We start from the raw sequence: 19,464 nt of genomic DNA, 5'->3' as shown, positions 1-19,464 counted from the left end.
TAGTTGATTGCTGAACCTTTCATTTTTTTAATAACTTATCAACTGTAAAATTGAAATGTCTAGAATCCTGTTTCTGTCTTGCAGCCACCTATCTTAATCAACCTTTATCTTAATCAATGTTGCTATAAAGCTTCCATTCAGCACAATCCATGCTGCTTGCATTCTGATTCCTCATACTGCTTCTGTTTCTGTTAACTGCTATTGGCCAGCATTACTGTCAGTATAATTATCTGAAATAAAGCCTGACATTCCTAAATTGGTATCCCAGAAGCAGTGCAACATTAATGCAGAGAAATGGAGCATCTGACTGGTAACGCCTTGTTGTTTTTAGTGATGTCAAGCTATTTATACATATTGTCAAACACCTATAAACACTGTATAGGTTCTATGATATTAAACAATCATAATTCCAGAATGTTGTTTTATATAAAAAGACCATCAACTTTTTTGTTGTTACAGAAAACGTAAAATAAATGAGTCTATTAACTTACATGTCTATTCAATCTTGTGTTTTACAACAAAATTACCTCAGACAAAAATATCTTAGTAATATATTATAAAAGTATATATATATATATATTATATTCTATATTATATATATAAATATATATATATATATATATATATATATATATATATATTATATACTTCAATTATTATAACTATATATATAATACTGTATTTACTTCAATTTGGCGCTGCCCTCGTATTGACACCACAGATCAACTTTATAATAGAGGCCACCCTTGAATAAACGTCGCTATCAATAAAGAAACATTAAGGTATTTTTGCCTCCCCTTACTAAAAAATAAACACGCGCAACACTATGTACATGTAACGCCCCCGAAGAGACGGGAGCCTCAATCTAGCACGTAAATTACAAACTAATGTACAAACACATAGTAAGCACGTTTTATTTTATGGTAGTACAGTTCTGCAAGAAAATGCAAGATAAACTACTTACAGAACAGCAGTCCTTCTGAAGTTCTTATAGGTGGTTTTGTTGTTTTGTTTTTAGTTCAGTTGTAATTCCTGTACCCAATTCTGTACAAATAAAAACATTGTGCTTACTATCTATGAGAAGATTTCGTTTCGGATTCTGTAGAGAAATTACAAACAAGCAAGTTACAGTGAGAAAAAAATAACCAATTAGGATATATTGTAGTTTTTACAGAAATCAAACTGATATTCAGAGGTAATTTTTGGTGCAGCAAAACATCCACACTCTTGGATTTAACTGCCACACCAGTATTGTCCCGCCCCTTAAGAACTAATGACACTTCTGATTCACTGGTACAATACTCCCCTGAGCTTCCGACTCTCACCTAATAGGCTCTTAGTAACTGTCACTGATAAATGTACTGTAGTTAAAGTAGGTTAACCACACATGTTTCTACATACAGGTAGGCTACCGTATTACAGAAAATAAGCAACAATATAATAAAATAAAAAAACTTAATAAAGGTTGCCCTTGTATAAAGGCCTGTCCTCTTTTAAGTGCCACAGTCATTTTGATCAATTGAAGTAGTACGGTGTGTGTGTGTGTGTGTGTGTGTGTGTGTGTGTGTGTATATATATATATATATATATATATATATATATATATATATATATATATATATATATATATAGGCCATCAGAATTGAGTCAAGTTTTCAATCTGGCCCAGCCAGCAAAAACTTGTGCACTACTGATTCTTATGATCGAATTCTTATGTTTGATCTGTTGTCAGACCAATAACAAAAAATAGCAAAATACCTGGTTTACCATAAGAAGGGCCGGGAATTAAGATCCAGCACAAAGTAAATGGATCTGTGTTTAAATCATTAAACTAAAATGTGTGTGAATCCAATTTTGGAATCTTTAACAAACTTTTCAAATTAGATGTTTTAGACTACAGTTAATGGTGCTTTTCAGATTACTTATTTTGCAAAAAGATCACTTCATACTAACTTCTGGCTGATACCGCATAACTCATGCCATATCTGTGGTTATCCCAGGATTACCTCTAAAATAAGTGGTTGATGCAATCCAGGGTAATTCTCCAGTGCTGTCAAATTCTTTGATAAAGTCAAGCAGTGGCTTATTCCAGCTGGGTATATGTTGATCAAACCAAACCCATGTATAGATTTTGTGGTGTGGCAGCCCAACTTTGGCTTTGCTTAGGTGTCTGTAGTTCTGGGATTGACACCAAGAGATCAGTAAAGCATCAGCATTGACTTACTTAAAAGATTCCCGGTAATTAGTACTTCATGAGAAGTAATTTATCATCTATGTTTTTCAAATTAAGGAAGATATTTAATGAGGCAGTAGGGCATAGGAAAGCCTGTGTTGCGTGATCTTTAGGGAGAGAGATGTCAACTGAGAATACGAGAAGTGGGAAGTGTGTAGACATTTATATGTATAGGGTATAATTCGCAAGATGTATTTTCATGTCTGCAAACTTTATTTTGACCACGTGTAGTTTCTACTTTACAGTCTTCGATCCAGTATTTTGTTCTTTTTTTAATAAAACCCAGACTTTCTTTTGTTCCTACATCAACCCATTTATTTGTTGTGTGTATGGGAACCCCTGAACTCAGCACTAGACCACCCAAAAGACCATATGAACTTGAGAACGACACAATATCAACAGTGGAAAGTTTTATTCAAGTAATCTGTAAATATAATGCAAAAAAAATCTGTCATTATGGGAGATAAAGCTGTAAAAGACAGGCATAATAAACCTCACTTTTGGTTAATTTAGCTCCTAGGCTGTGCTCACCAAGTTGGAATATTTCCAAGGAAACCTGTCGTGATTTGATAAAAACACAAGAAGCGATGTCTTTATGGGATGAAACAACATCCAATAGCAGGATGCCAAGACATTACTTTTACATTTTTATAAAACATTAGCAACCCAATACATAATATTGTAGTGAACTGGACTATTTGTGTTATGTGTTGTATCATTTTGTGTTGCTGTTCTGTGTTTTGTCTATGTCCAGAGTGCCTGTGCATGAGCGAGTGCAGCTGTGGGGTGGTGGGAGCGTGATTGAGTTGTGGCCCCAGGTGCTTGTGAATGTTGTCCAATCGTGTTGTGTTTGTGCCCCATTCAATTTGTGGGGTCCAATAACGTGTCTTGTTATGTCTACATTGTATATCTTGCTATGTCTAAATGTCACCTGTTTTCGCAGGATTTGGGGGTATAAGGGGGCAGCTTGAAATCTGCTGTGGGCTGTGTTGTGGTAAATAAAATCTTGAATGAGATCTTGCTACGGTCATCTGGCTCCTTTTGTTTACCCCGGAACGCTACAATATTAACAGATACAGAAATGTTATAGTATGTATCTGTTTGCTACGCCAAATGCATTGACAGCATTGATGTGTATGATAACTATATTAACTAATTACATTTTTAAGTTGTGAAGAGTTCGACTCGGTTCCAGGCCGTATCTGTTGACCTATTATTAGATATTATCTTTTAGTTAAGTGGTAAGTTTATTGTTTTGGGAGTGTAACCAATTTCCCTAATTAGTAAATCGAACAAATTAAACCTCAGGCCAGGACGAGGAGTACCGAGTCATTTAATTATAACCATTAAACCAGTCCTACCCCTTAACTTTCTGTTTAACTGCAAGGAGACAACTACTTTATATTATAATTGTCACACCAAGTGGATGTTCAACACCAGACTATATTTATCACAAGAATACTTGAACAAACCCATTACAGTATATCCAATTGACTGGTGTTGGCATTATTTAAATTGATCGTAATTGAAAATAGACCCCATTGCTTTAGCAATTGCAGTGGTTGTGGAACATGATATTTAAATGAATTAGGGTACCAATGAATAATGTTCATATAGATGGTAAAGACTGATACAGGGAAAGGGGAATCTAAACATTGTGATTTTATCAAGGCCTGTGTGATTCTTGTAAAGTGCACTTTATTAAGGCAATGCTTGTTCATCTGCTGACTAACAGCAACAACAACGACACTTGATACTATCAGTCCCCTAGAAAAGAAAGTCATGTAGGAGAGTGTAAAAAACTGCTAAACTTGTTCCTTTTTATGTTCTGTTTGAACACATAAATCAGAGCATGTACAGTATGAGTAACACAAAAGATAACAACAATTTAAATTTAAAAGCAAAAACATTCACTGCAGTTTCCTTCAGATAATTAGAAATTTTATAACTACAGTTCTGTTAATTCTCAAATTGACATTAATTGGCACAAGGTTAACTGCACAGTTTGAGGCTAGGTGATTTTATTGCATATAACTTTTTTTAGAATGCCCTTAAGGCTACCATACACGGTGTGATTTTGTTGCCTGCGATCTGTCAGTCTGACAAAATTGCCCCGTCTATGATGATAAATTGTCTCTCGTCTGTGAGAAACAACAGGACGTCAGAGAATAGAGCTCCCCTCTATTCTTGGTGATGTCACTTGGAAGCAAACCAATAAGTGAGATGTCACGTGGTAAAAGTCACATGGTAAAAGTTGGAGGCTGTGTGGTCCAATGGTTAAAGAAACGGTCTTGAAACCAGGAGGTTCCTGGGTCAAATCCCAGCTCAGCCACTGACTCGTTGTGTGACCCTGAGCAAGTCACTCAACCTCCTTATGCTCCATCTTTCAGCTGAGTCTCTGAATATTCTTCCTTGTCCAAGGAATTAGGAAAAACAATTCTGGAGTCTGACCTGGCCTTCATTATTGAGGCCGGCAGTACTTTGAATAGCTGATATCTCACATTGAGAACACTGGGTTTGAAACTGCTAACACAGTAACCACCTTGCAAAGGCACCTTTTGAATTATGTTACAGAGCTTAAAAATATCAAGGCAGATCTGGCTGCGACCCGTGCTGAGGTGCAGTCTAACAAGAGAACCATAGCGGTTTATCAGACCTCGATGACTTGGAAGATTTAAATCGTCTGAACAATCTTCGCCTTGTCAGGCTCGAGGAGGGCGCTGAAGGTCCCAATGCTGAGGACTTCCTCACTAGATCATTCCCATGGTGGTTCCCATCTCTGAAAGATAGAAACGTCGAAATAATGTGGCCACGTCGATTTTATTCTGATAAGCCTAGTGGAAGAAATAGGCCCTGTATGCTCATCTTCTGTCTTCTGAGGTTTTCAGATCAACAGTCTATATTACAGGTGGACAGAAATGACCTATCTCGTTCTACGACTAACAAGCTCAAGTTTTACTTGGATTACAGCAGATTCACCGCTCAGCACCGCAAGGCTTATTCTCCAGTCATTGTCTTGACTTGTTCCTGGGGCTTGCAGGCCTTTCTACTTTTTCCAGCTGTCCTCAGGATTAGACACGACTCCACAGTGCATTCATTCCAGTCTCCTGAGGAAGCCCAGGCCTTCCTGGACTCTCTTGACCTGTCTTCTGTTGTTATTGCAAAGTCAGGTTTCAATGGGGTGAAGAGAAACATATCAGCTGCGCGACGACTCGATGTTGACTGATTATGGTCCGGGGATGAGACCTGCTCTTCTAGACCATCTGCGGAACAGTATTTTTTCTTTTTTAACTTTTTTGGATTCTGAACTTGATTACCTTTTTTTATTATTATTGTACTTATTAGATTTAGTCTGACTATTACACTGAATGATCGATGGGAGGAGGACAGGAGCAGAATTGTATTTGTCCTCTCCATCAGCACCAGGGGTATGTCTTTGTTGGGGAGGGGGCTAATGGAACCTGGTGTGCTGTTCAATACCATGCTTTGCGGTGGTATTTTTGTTCTGAGGGTGGGTGCAAGTGGGATGGGGGTGTGGTGGCAATCTGTGGGAGGGGAGAGACCTTGAGAGATCCCTGACTGTGTTATCTTGCTATAATCCAACTGAGCTAGTACTGTATGATCTGTTCTTTAATGACAATGCCTATTTATCTCTGATCTGTGTTTTTATTTTCCATTATCTTGCCAATCTCTTTTTCTGATCCCTGAATTTGTTTTTGATACCCTTGACTGATATAAACGTGTTGTCCTGGAGCATACGAGGGTTTAATTCTCCCAACAAACAGGTTAGTTGATAGGGGGGTTTATACTTTAGCAAATATTATTAAAGACAGCTACCTTTGTACATTCCGGGACCTACAGTTGCATTATAATCTCCCAGGTACTTCTTTCACTTTTTTTTATTTAAGTCTTCGCTCTAAAATGCATGCCTATAGTGTTCCCTAACTATTATCGGTGTGTTCAGCTGTATCCACTATCCTCGAAAAGAATATTCCTTGTTCCTCTATAGTCCTTTTGTTGAATGATGACTCAACACTTCACCTATCTCTACAGTAGAAGCAGCTTTGGCTGGCTGGTCTTACTGCTGCTAAAAAGCTGGTTTCCTTGCGCTGGCAGCATCTGCATTCTCTGCCCTGGTGTCAGTGGACCTTTACTTTTCTTGACATTATATATATGGAACTTTCCATTGCTCGGGTCCATGGGGCCAGGGAGGGAACTGTACAGGTCTGGTTTACTGTGGCAGACATCATTAAATCATTGGTAAGCCTGTCCCCAGCTATCATTGATTGATATGGGATCTCAGGGTCCTTTGGGGGATGGAGTGGGATGGGGGTTTCTCAACCCTGGAGGCCCAGTGAATATGTTGGTTTTCATTCAAACTGAGCTCTCAATTACTTAACTAGCTCTTAATTGAACATAATTTGCTTAATTAGTCCTTTTTAATTGTTTTCAACTATTAACAGTTGCATATTTCAAGTTAGCTATAACATTTCATAAGTAACTTGAACTCTGCAACTGTTTAAAAGTTGTGGAGTTTAGTTTATTTCATAAGCAACACTTTGTTTGGCTGTTAAGTATATGCCAGAGTAGTGCAGTCAGCGCCTCTTTATTGGGACTCATTGAAAGGTGTAAAAATATCCAGAATAAGCAGCTGTCCCATTTGAGAGGACCTTAGACACACTTAAATTAATCATTTATGACATGCACAAGAGAGAAGTATTTTGTATTACAAATGAAAAGAAAAATAATTAGATCACATCATCTTATCAATAAATGTTAAGTGCATAATTTTAAACACAACAGTTTTTTAAATTGTATTTATTCCTACACAACTCTGCAGCCACACCTGTTGAACGAGGTGCTGTATGGAAAGGATCGCCTGTAAAAAAAAAAAAAATCTTGAAAAAAATCATGCACAAATTGAATTGAAAAAAATTAAGATAAATTGCCAAAACATTTGTAATCATTCTTATTTCTAATTGGAGTCATACAACAGTCAGAAGAGTTCTGTTTTGAGTTTAGCTGCAGCTGGAGAAATTGAAACTCAACAGCCATGATGACAATTTGCAAATGACAGGTGATGTAAAAACCACTGGTTTACAGAATTTACAGCGTAGTCACTGCACTGCGTTACGCAAGCCTGTCTTGATCTGAGAAGCAACAATTGTCCTATACTGCTAACATAAATTCATAACATTTTGCTATCATGGTATTGTTGGTACCGGTATATCGCCCAACACTACAACAGTGTGCTGTGTACTTAAACATGAATTTATTTGGGAAAAAAGAAAACAGTTGCTGTGTAGAGTATATAAAGTCTATTATAACAGAGTGGAGGAAATTGTTGTTTGCAACAGAGACTATAGGGAGCTCCCATACCAAGCTGACAAATGACATATTCCTAGGACTGTGATGGACGATACAGTCTCACAGTATCTATTAGTAGCTTGGCAAAATTAGCAGCTGCACCGTTCTGGAGCATTTGACATAAATATTAAGTATCCAGTTAAGAGGTCTATCTGCTCTAGCAAGATCATTCTACACTTAAATAAGCTCAGAAACAGACCACCACATTTGCTAGAACACATTTACACACACTACAGCAGAGGTGAATGTGGTTTTTGCTGTGCTGTGTACTGTTGGTGTGTACTGTTGGAGTTTTTGTTAAGCTGTGTTTCATTGTAAGCAGTGGATAAAGTGTGTAGATAAAGTGTGTATTATTTTGTGCAACTACCGGTATTTGTTTTTAGACTACTTTTCCTAGGTAGTGTGACAAATGCCAGTAGACCCCCGCTGACAGAAGAATATCATCCTGCTTGCATCTTTTACGGTACAAAAAATCTCCCCTAAACACCAGCAGTACACAGCACAGCAAAAACCACCTTCACCTCTGTCACCAACAATAATTCTAACATTAACACCAGTGATCACCCTTTTATACACCTGTTTTGACAGGGAGGAAATTAGCCCCCTCCCTGCCAACCCAATATTCCCCACACATACCCACATCCTGCCACAGGTACAGTATACTGATAACAGCTAATATTTTGAATAGGGCTTGTGAGGTAACACTTTTTTTTTTTTTAAACCATATGGGGCACTGTACCATCAAGAAATAGTTGTTTTTTTTTCAGAGCACAAGGGCAACAGTGAGTGTATGGTTATAACCTTGTCTGCCTCAGTCTCCAGAGAGCATACTTTTCTCCTACGCCTCTTGGCTTGTCTGAGCTCTTGTATGTGCTCCTGTCTTTGAGCTGTTCAAGCTTTAATGCCATTAAAAGGAGACCTAGTTAATTGCATCTCTAGACTGGTGTCTGAAAGAGAAGGTGGAATGCAGAACTCTCTTAAAACAATAAGGCAGCTGTGAGACACGGTGTAAAGATGGTAAAACAAAGAAAGCTGTATTCAAAGGAAATTAAAGTTTCAATTAAAAATGTGTCTATGCTGGAAATATCAGGAGAATTCACTCAATTGTCTTTGTTAAGAATTACGTAAAGTGTTCATAAAAAAAATATATATAGTTCCAAAAGAGATGTCATAGAAACATTCATAAAATTTTGTGCCCATAAGTCCATATTACTGTAATGTATTATGCATGCAAATCTCCACATTCAATTCGCTAAAGTTCCTGTTCAATTTCTGATGAGTTTTCCTGAACCTGTGCAATGCATTGGATTCCCACATTGTATATATTTTGCCTATTCCAAACAAAGCTAATTAAATCGCAAAAATTCAATACATCTCACTGTGTCAGTAGTTTCAATTACCCCCATAGGATAGTCTTTTCAGCAGCAAGTTGATTTGTTTTTTTATTATTAAACGTTTTTTTATAGAGCACAACAACAGACCACAAGTGGTTTCAGAGTGCTGGAGAGCACATGAGTTTACATAAAAAAAAAACAAAAAAAACCAGCACACAAAGTATCAGTGTCAAAATATTTGTCTGTACATTCTGCCAACTGAATTAGAATAACTTGATAAACTGACATTAACAACCATTAATACAATTGTATCCTGATTGTCAGAAGAGGGTGATCATACCCTGTATATTTTCCTGTAGCCTCCATGTTTAATATCCTTACTTAATGCAGTTATTTCTTGAAAAAACAAAGCTTTCTCAAGGATTAGGGACAAAGGCTTACTGGATAAATTGATCCTTGAGCCAGATTAAATTTGTTTTACATCACTAATATACACGCAAACAACCTTATTCAAGGGCATTTACCTTTTTGTTCCTTAGCCACTCCCGTGTAGCTCTGCCTGTGTGCTTTGGGTCGTTGTTATGCTGAAAGGTGAACTTCCGTCCCAGTTTCAGCTTTCTTGCAGAGGGCAGCAGGTTTTCATCATGGACTTCTCTGTACTTCGCTCCATTCATTTTCCCTTCTATCCTGACAAGTGCCCCAGTCCCTGCCGATGAGAAACATCCCCATAACATGATGCTGCCACCACCATGCTTCACAGTAGGGATGGTGTTCTTTGGGTGATGTGCTGTGTTGGGTTTGCGCCAAACAACGCTTTGCATTTAAGCCAAAAAGTTCCATTTTTATTTCGTCAGACCAAAAAACTTTTTGCCACATGGCTACAGAATCTCCAGAGTCTTTTATTATCAAATGGGATTCAAGGTGGGCTTTTTTCAGGCCAGATTTGTGGAGTGCTCATGATATTGTTGTCACATGCACACTTTGACCAGTCTTGCCCATAAAAGTCTGTAGCTTTTGCAATGTTGCCATTGACCACTTGGTAGAGTCTCTGATCAGTCTCCTTCTTGCTCGGTCATCCAGTTTGGAGGGATGGCCTGATCTAAGCAGGGTCATGGTGGTGCCATACATCTTCCACGTCTTAATAATCTTCTTGACTGTACTCCAAGGGATAGTCAAGGCCTTTCATATTTTTTTATACCCATCTCCTGATCTGTGTCTTTCAACAACTTTATACCGCACCTTGATGCTCATGGTAGAGTCTTTGCTTTGAAATGCACTACCCAGCAGAGGGAACCTACAGGAACTGCTGAATTTATCCTGAAATCCTGTGAATCACTACAATTTAACACAGGTGGAGGCCTCTTAACTAGGTGTGTGATTTTGAAGGCAATTGGTTACACCTGAGCTAATTTAGGATTGCTATTAAAAGGGGGGGGGGGAGTATTTGGACACTTGTTCAACCAAGCTATTTCACTTTTTATTTTTAATTAATATTCTACAAATTTCTAGAATATTTTTTCACATGGAAGTTGTGGAATAGGATGTGTAGATAAATGAAAAAAATGCATTTTATTTCCAGGCTATAAGGCCAAAAAAGGTGATCATTTTGAAAGGGGGTGCAGACTTTCTATAGGCACTGAAGATGCTTGAGTCACTCACTCAGTGTTGGTGTGTTCATAATGGAGAATGGGAGAAAGAGAGATCAAATAAATTCTAAAATAAATAACAATTGTTACTCGTGTGGGAGGACCTGCACGATACATGTTTGGGTTCGTTCATTGGTTGTTTGTTTTTGTGTGGCCAACGTGCCGTTTTGTTTTGTGTTCAAGTGTTTTATTTTGTTCATTTATAATAAGCCGGCACAACAGCACAATTCACTACACATTCTGTGTCCGTTCTCTTCCTGGTCTAACGTCACCACCAGCCAGCCTGTTCACAACAGGCATAAACTTTTTTCACCACCACAGGAAATGGAATGGTATGCCATCTGGTGCACTATAGTGATAAAAAAAAAGCTAATTTACATTGTTGTATCGAAATATAAAAAAAAAAAAGCATATAATCTAAAATACTTTAGTACAGTAACACAGTATTGTAATATATGGTAGTGTCTGGTGCGTTTCTTATTTGTTTGCAATGCATATACAGTTTCTGCATACAAAAAACAGTATATACAAAGTATATGGAATAAAGATTATTTTTGTAATAATCGGCATACGTTTAATTCTTACAAAAACAATCTCCAGCACTGTAAACAAAGCCATCTGTTGTATAACTGGCAGACAATCAAGATTTATAAACTAAATCCCCCAATACACTGAAAAACGCTTTGAAACGACAATGACCCTTGTCATGGATGCAGGCTAGCTTAAGTAGACTGTGATGCTGTGATGTAACAAGTCTGTTTTTGCAAGTTTTATCCTTCCATAGCTGTAAATAGACAAGAGTTTCAAATACCAATTACTGTTCCATGGTACAATGAAGTAGAGTAATTTCAGTTCCTTCCAACTTATTTGCCTCTGGCAGGTGTTGCAAGTTGCTTTTGCTTCTAACTTCGGTTCCAAAGCCTAATTTATTGGCTACTTCTCTGGAATTATTCTGCAGACACATCATTAAAAAAAACCTTTTCCATAGTGTTGGTGAGTGTGGCAGGCTGGTGAGTGGATAAAGGCCCAGAGACAGTCTGCAGTTCAAAAAAGTAACAATTGTATTATAAATAAACACAAAAATAAATTGCACAAGGGCAAAATAACAGATACTCAAACACAAATAAAGCAAAAACAAAACTCCCAAACCCAAACCCACCCAAACCCAAACCCAAACCCAAACCCACTTCCTCAGCTCCCTCCTCCCAAATGAGAAGCAGAGGCCTCCTTTTATGTCAGGGGGCTGGGCGCTGATTGATCGTTAATTAACCTAATCAACCCCAGCCACCTGAACATAATAAACCCAGGCAGGTAGGGGAAATTAACCCCATCCCTGCCAATTTAAAAAGGGCAGAGCTTTGCTCTGCCACAGTGAGACTAATGAATTTCTAACATTTTAAATATTTCTTCTTTGTAACACTTGCCTGACTTCACATGCTTATAACAGTATAATTATTCTGCCTGTAGCCACAAGACTGTCATCTAAATATCCAATACTAAAATTTTCAAATGTATTCTTTTAAGGCAAAATATTTTTAAAAAGCCAATAGATGCATACTATAAGAGGAGGTTCTAAAACTCTTCCTTTTTCCCTCAAAGTGTTTCCCTAACCTAGGCCACCCGTGATTTGAATATACATTTGATACAATAGTTTTAAAGGTTCAGCAGCACAGAACACATTAAAGAATACATTCAATCCTAGAAAACTTGCAGCATCATTAAGCACTGAATAAACCAGTAAGTGACAAGTATGCTCAGTTTAAATATTGGTTTGCTTCTATACGCCAAGGGTTATTTTAGCTCCCACTACACTTGAGATCAGTATATGTCATTATGAGATATTATTTTGTGTGTCTAAAGCCATATTCACACATAATATGCTGGGACTAAGCTACCTCATAGTAAACTCAGAATTTCTTATTATTAACACAGCACAGTTTATCCCTGCTCAATACTGCCATACACAACAAGAAATAATTTGGGTTTGGCTTTCTTTTTACTTATTATAAACATAGTTGTAACAAGACCTCAGATCCACACTTTCCATCTCGCATCCACTACATTCATTAAAATTGCAAGATTGTTTGTGGTTACTCTACTTAGTTATATGAAAGTACTAATCATGCATTAATAATAATAATAATAATATAATAATAATAATAATAATAATAATAAATAATAATAATAATAATAATGGATTTACACTGACAAGTGCTCTCTGAGTTGTTTGGGTCTCGAAGTCCAGTTACTGGCAATTTAACTTCTACTTTTTTCATCAAAACAAATGTAACAAATCTCAACCGTGTTCTATCTACTACCAAAAATAGCACATAGCTATACAAACCGTGTTATGCCATCTGAAGCAATTAGTTAAGCCCTTGTATTTAAGCATCTAAAGCTGCAGACCAGTAAACACAATGGAGCAAAAATATTTAATCTTCTTACAAGTTTGCTACTTAACCCACATCATACAGGTAACCTACTCACTGTTTCTAGTTCATTGGACCTTTGAGTGTTGGCTGCAATTAGATTTAACAATGTTTTAAATAAGTAAAAACATATTTTATAATAATATTAGCTATTATTATTATTATTATTATTATTATTATTATTATTATTATTATTATTATGTTATATAGGCCAAAGTCCTAACAAATAATAGCCTACTGTTAAATGTAAATATAGCCCAAAATGAACAGATTTTTAGATGTCATTACGTTCATAAAAAACTGGTTTTCAAAGGGTATCACAAATTTTAATGATACAAGCTGTTTGATCATTTATTTTGCTTCCTTATTTCTTTCAATCTTTATTTTATTTATTTATTTACTATAACAGGACATGCCTGTCTGCTGGTTAGGGATACACAGCTGGCTGACATTTTCTCTAGGGAATTGAAGACTGTCAGTTATCATGGAGTTTTTGTTGCGTTTTTTCTCTTTCAGTCTCAACAGAAATGCATTGTGGTCTTTGCCCTAGTGTGCTGCTTTGCAGTACTGGTTGCCTTGATATTTTCCGCTGTGGACATTTGGGGAGAGGATGAGGACGGAATCACTGAAGACAACTGTAGCAAAAACTGTCGGTAAGAGGTAACGAGAGATTTTTTTTCATTTGTTTATATCCTTTGTTTATATTTTCAAGTTTATATCTTGTCATGGTATTCATGGGTTTCTTTTTGGACCAATTTTTTGCTCAGATTTTAATTCTGTTTCAGCCATTGCAACCTTAACCATACATTTTACCTGCAAGGGGAAAATTGCGCTTATGTTATAAAACCAGGAACACATACCATTAATAATTTAGCTAGTTTTATGGAAAAATGAATTGCAGCAAAGAATTACTTTGTACTAGTGTGAACAGAACATCAATACCTTGGAGCCTCTGCTTAGATGCTGAGCTTCTAAAATCTGCTTGCATCTGCAAAACTACCTTTTCAACAAAATATATTTTCAATTCTACAAATGTTTCATGGATAAAGTACCCCATATTAATTATATATTGTTTAACCCTTTGCAGTCCATTTATTCAGCGCTTGTCAGGCATGTCAGGTCCAATTTATTTTCAATCTTTCTTGATGCTCCATTACATCTTGTTTCTTTGTGCTTGCCATTTATAATAATTTATCATCAGTGATATACTCAGCAGGGTCATTACCTGAGTTTGGTCAGTGACACCTCAGCAGCGGTGATTACCTGAGTTTGGTTAGTAATACACACCGCAGGCTCATTACCTGAGTTTGGTCAGTGACACCTCAGCAGCGGTGATTACCTGAGTTTGGTTAGTAATACTCTCGGCAGGGTCATTACCTGAGTTTGGTCAGTGACACCTCAGCAGCGGTGATTACCTGAGTTTGGTTAGTAATACACACCGCAGGCTCATTACCTGAGTTTGGTCAGTGACACCTCAGCAGCGGTGATTACCTGAGTTTGGTTAGTAATACTCTCGGCAGGGTCATTACCTGAGTTTGGTCAGTGACACCTCAGCAGCGGTGATTACCTGAGTTTGGTTAGTAATACTCTCGGCAGGGTCATTACCTGAGTTTGGTCAGTGACACCTCAGCAGCGGTGATTACCTGAGTTTGGTTAGTAATACTCTCGGCAGGGTCATTACCTGAGTTTATTTTATAACAGAAGTAATGAGTTTGGTTAGTAATACACTCGGCAGGGTCATTACCTGAGTTTGGTCAGTGACACCTCAGCAGCGGTTATTTTCACCGTGTAAATGTTAAGGACCTTCTTAGATAGCAGCCTCTCTTATATCTATTCGGCCAAACAGAATATTTCTAGTATAACCGAATTGGGGGCCATATGTCCACTGGGGCCACCAGAGGTTTCCTCCCACAAGGCGGGGGGGGTTCCTCTCTGCTGAGCAGAGAGATGAGTCTATAATTCAATTTATATATACTTTTGTAGGATTTGGGTCAGTTATTATTATTTGTTATTATTTGTTTGTTTTGTTATTGCCTCTGCCACCAAGTGCTCTCACCTTCCAGCCTCATCCCTTCAGCCATAAGAAGCAACATTCTCCAAGATCCACGCTTCAAGAAACTGGCCCCAATCGTTGATCCAGTCAGCCTACCAGTTCCAGACTTCCAGCCTAAACCTTTTTTCCTGATTTAATGCTGCACTAGTTTTTGTTGCTAATGAATGAAAACGTTTTCCTCATTACTCTATGGTTAATGCAATTCCACCTGAGGTCTGGTAGCCTTCCCTTCAGCGGTGGACACTTTGTAGGTATTTATAATTGCCAAATAATAATAAAAAAGCTTCTACTTACATGAAGCTGTTTTCAGTTCAGGTACCTCGTACAGAATAGCGAACATAGTTTGTGAACTGTTTGTAAAACATGTAAAGAATTTAAGTACAGCTAACCTTTATTCTTTTTTAAGTTGGATTTGAGTGCATGTTTGTGTGTTTCAGAATTTCAATTACCATTAGGTCCTAACATTTACAACAAAATTCTAGTTGTCTACAGATTGTCCTGTTTGTTCAGTGACTTTTCACAGTGTGTGTTCATAAAGTTTATTCAAAGCCTTCTTGCTGGCTTTGTTAGAGAAGAGAGTGGTGTGCCTGTGCTGTTATTGTGAAGCTATTGTCTAATTGCTGGAGTAAAGTTGCTGAAAGTAATCACACTGCATCCAGTCAACTCGTCATTCAAACCGAAGACCCGTTGCTATTGTGGTTATTGTATTGCTGCTGACAGCAAATACTAGTCTCGTTTTTTTTTTTTTTTTGTAACTTTATTTGCTATACTAAATTTAAATAGATAGATAGGACAGCGAGGAAGAAGGCTAGTCTGCATTGACAGACAACATTCCAAGGTTGTGTACAAGAACAGATTTTCTTTACATATTTTCTGGTGGATTGATTTGGAACAGTGATTAAACATAATTTGAAAGATAACATTCAAGGTCTTTTATCAGAGATTTAAGCCCTCAAATGATCAGTCAGGTTAAAGGAAATCTACAGTCAATTTTCTAATACCCATTTAAGTAGGCTTTTTAATTATTGGAGATTTGAGAACCATGTTTGTAAATGAAATCACCATAATTTACAATTAGCCAGTACGTTGCTTGCCTTGAAGTCTAAACAGTACTAACTACAAAAACATTGACAAGGCTGGTGGCTTCAAAACCTGGCTGTCTGACCTCATAATGGATCAATACTGTAAGTAAAGCATTTAAAGTAACTTATTGGGGTTATTAACACTAGCACTGCCATACTCGCTTTTTGAACAGCTTTTGCAATTCAAATTTAAATATCTCTGCATATGTAAATATCTCGTGCATGTCCGTTCTTAAGTGTTACTAAATATTTAAATTAAATACCCATACAGTGTTTCAGTTGCAGAATCGTAAAAATGAATAAGTTATAAGCACTTGCTTCTTCAACCGTCAGACCAGCAGTTTGCGGCATATTGAAATCAATACAATATAGCCAACAATTTAGTCTGGGCTTTGTAATAAAATCAAAGACATTATGAAAGAATGTATTATATACTCCTGTTGAGTGCTGAAACACTAATGATAGTCATTGTACACATTGTATATTATTATTATTATTATTATTATTATTATTATTATTATTATTAGCAGTTGTCACAAAATGTACACTTTGAATCACAATACAGTGTGATATAGCTACGATACTTTTTTCTTGTCCTCTGAATAGATTTACCACCAACAGCTCAAACTGTGCGAGCCCCCCTGCACTGCACTAGACTCCTCAGGCAGAACGACTGTGCCACCCTGATGTGTACAGGTGTAAAAAAAAAAAAGTATTCTAAGCTCTCTGCACAAATCAGTGACCATCGGGACTGATGCGAAACGAAAGCTAGAGTACGGTGTGGATATACTGGATTAAATGGCACGGCTGTATTATGTCAAAGATGGTACTCTCTTGTTTTTTTAAAATGTTTTGGACCTGGCAGCCATCACTGCTTTGGTTTTGTACAAGGAGTGTAGCGGCAACACAATCACTTGGGGGGACTTCATTTTGCAGCTAGCCCTGGAGCTACGGCAGAAGAATTTTGATAAAAGACACGAAAGCCGGCTGGAAAATGCCCCTCAGCCTTCAGCCGGCGTTGCATCCGCTGGCACACAGAATAAAAGACAATGCAAGGTTACTAAATGCAATAAAAATAAAACTTCTGATGTCTGCACCCTTTGTGAAAAGACAGCTTGTGGCAAATGCACTGTACAGTTGAAAAGTGTGTTTTCTGCATAGATTGTACTGAGAAAGCTGTAATAGAATGCTAAACAGACAGACAGAGCCTTTGAACTCTGTTTCACTCAAAGCATTTTCACGTTGCATAAGTTAGGTTATATTTTAGTTTTATGCTATTTTTATAACTAGTTATTTATGTTTTATAATTTTATATGTGCATACAGCTTTCTAAACTTGTTTACATAGAAGTTTATTGCGTAAAGTTTATTTTATTACAGGTTTTCATGTTTATGTATATGTGCTCTTTCTGAAAAAAAAAATATGAAAAAAGTTACATTTTCAATGTAAATACAGAGTTTCTGCCCTGAAAATGCTGTGCATTATGTTCATAAATAAAAATATTAAGTTGTATCTGATTGTTTGTTTTTCATTTTCTAGTGTTAAGTATTTAAAACTAAATAATCAAGAATTTAGCTTTGAAAATTTAGGAATTTGGTTTATTCAAGGCCATGCTGACAGCAAATATGTGCATGTACTAGACAGTATAGGGGCCCTTAGTAATTCACCGTTTTCAATAGCAATTGTTTGGCCTGTCATTAGCATTCATTACTGCACCTCTTTCATCAGAGGTAAGAGAAATATTCTTTAGCCAATAACATCAAAACCCAAAGTCCTGCAAAGCTAAATCAAAACAGTGACATTTCTAGCTTCTCAAATTGTTGCACAAACTTCTTGTAGTTTGTTAGTTGGATCTCAATGGCATGCTACAAACGACTACAAGTAAGTATTCATAATGGGTATGGTGAAATGTACAAGTACAAATGATGCAGAAATTCATTAATTATTTGAACTTGCTTTTTAGGACAGTTACGGTTTTAGCCTTTTGCATTTCAGGTCGTAAAAATACATTGTAGGACTTTAAAACACGTCTAAATCACTATGAAATAATGTTAAAGCTCTGTCTAATCACTGCCAGGATTTAGTTTTCGAGTCACTTCTGGTTTTAGACCCATCAACTTGGTAAAAAATGACAAATTAAGTTAATAGTTTCTTTGCACTCTGTAATAGATATAATGTTTCAGCTCTTGGCTTGCTTGAGGACCCTGTAACAGCTGCCATTTTATCAGCACACATGGAGTTTGCTAGATAGTTTATATTTTGAGTCAGTTGGTGAGGTGATGGTGGATCAGCAGTGAGTGGGGGAAAATAGTGGCAACATTTCTAAATAACAGGCATTCAGAAAACAGTAAAAGCATTTATTTTTAGAAAGATACAAATGCAATGTTGTCAGAACAGATCTACTGCCAGGTGGTTGGAATTGAGTCCAAATGTAAGAAAATGTGCCAACAACACTTTATTTTAGTGGCCCTTAAAGTTGCAGACAGCATGTTTCTGAAAGTTTTTGCTGCACAGTAAAAAAAAAAAAAAAAAAAAAAAAAACACTAAAAGTGAAAGATGAAAGGCTATAATATACAAAATCTGAAACCTGATTAATACTTGAGAAGTTCAAGAGTGTGTGTGTATATATATATATATATATATAGGTGGCCGGCCCAGCGCTTCTTCGACTTGTCGGCCAACTCGACCGCGTCCTTGACCTTGGTCATCTGCCGCATCTGCTTGTTGCTGATCCGGTCCGTCCGCTTGACGCCAACCATCCGGCGCTCGATCGCCCGTTCAGTGACGGCCAGTTTCAGCCGGTCGGCCGCAGTCAGCGACCATGTCTCTGCGCCGTAAAGCATCGCCGGCAGCACGGTGCTGTTGAACAATTCGGCGCGCCGGGTCATGTTGTTGCCCATGTTGTTGACCACCTCGGCGATGGAGGCGTAGCTGATCCAGGCGGCCTTCCGTCTGCGCGCTAGCTCGCGGCTGTTCTTGTGCTCCATCGTCAGTTCTTGGCCCAGATAGATGTAGCTGTCGACCTGTTCGATTTGGTTCTGGCCGATGTGAATGGTGTTGTCGGTGACCTGTGCGTTTCGCATCCACTTGGTCTTGGCCATGTTGATCTTGAGGCCGACTGTGGCACTGGCCTGGTTGAGTTCAGTCGGTCGCTTCTGCACGTCAGCCACCGAGCTGCCGATCAGCACGATATCATCGGCAAAGCGCAGGTGGTTGAGCCATCGGCCGTTGATCTTGATGCCGGTGTTGTCCCTGTTGAGCTGGTAGAATACGTGCTCCAGGCAGGCGATGAAAAGCTTGGGCGATATCGGGTCACCCTG

The 19,464-nt window shown here is 37.7% G+C and overlaps 1 protein-coding gene across 1 annotated transcript in view; it reads left to right on the top strand.

Moving 5' to 3' along the window:
* The window catches only part of LOC121316053 (inactive phospholipase D5-like), a 110,980-nt gene that overhangs the window by 24,572 nt on the left and 66,944 nt on the right, over nt 1-19,464 (top strand). Inside the window, exon 2 of the mRNA XM_041250761.1 lies at nt 13,526-13,662. Within this exon, the coding sequence (XP_041106695.1) occupies nt 13,526-13,662 (137 nt within the window). The remainder of the gene's footprint in view (nt 1-13,525; nt 13,663-19,464) is intronic.

Source organism: Polyodon spathula, chromosome 5, assembly GCF_017654505.1.
Source record: "Polyodon spathula isolate WHYD16114869_AA chromosome 5, ASM1765450v1, whole genome shotgun sequence".
Lineage (NCBI taxonomy): Eukaryota > Metazoa > Chordata > Actinopteri > Acipenseriformes > Polyodontidae > Polyodon > Polyodon spathula.
This window is presented reverse-complemented; position numbering and strand designations above follow the sequence as displayed.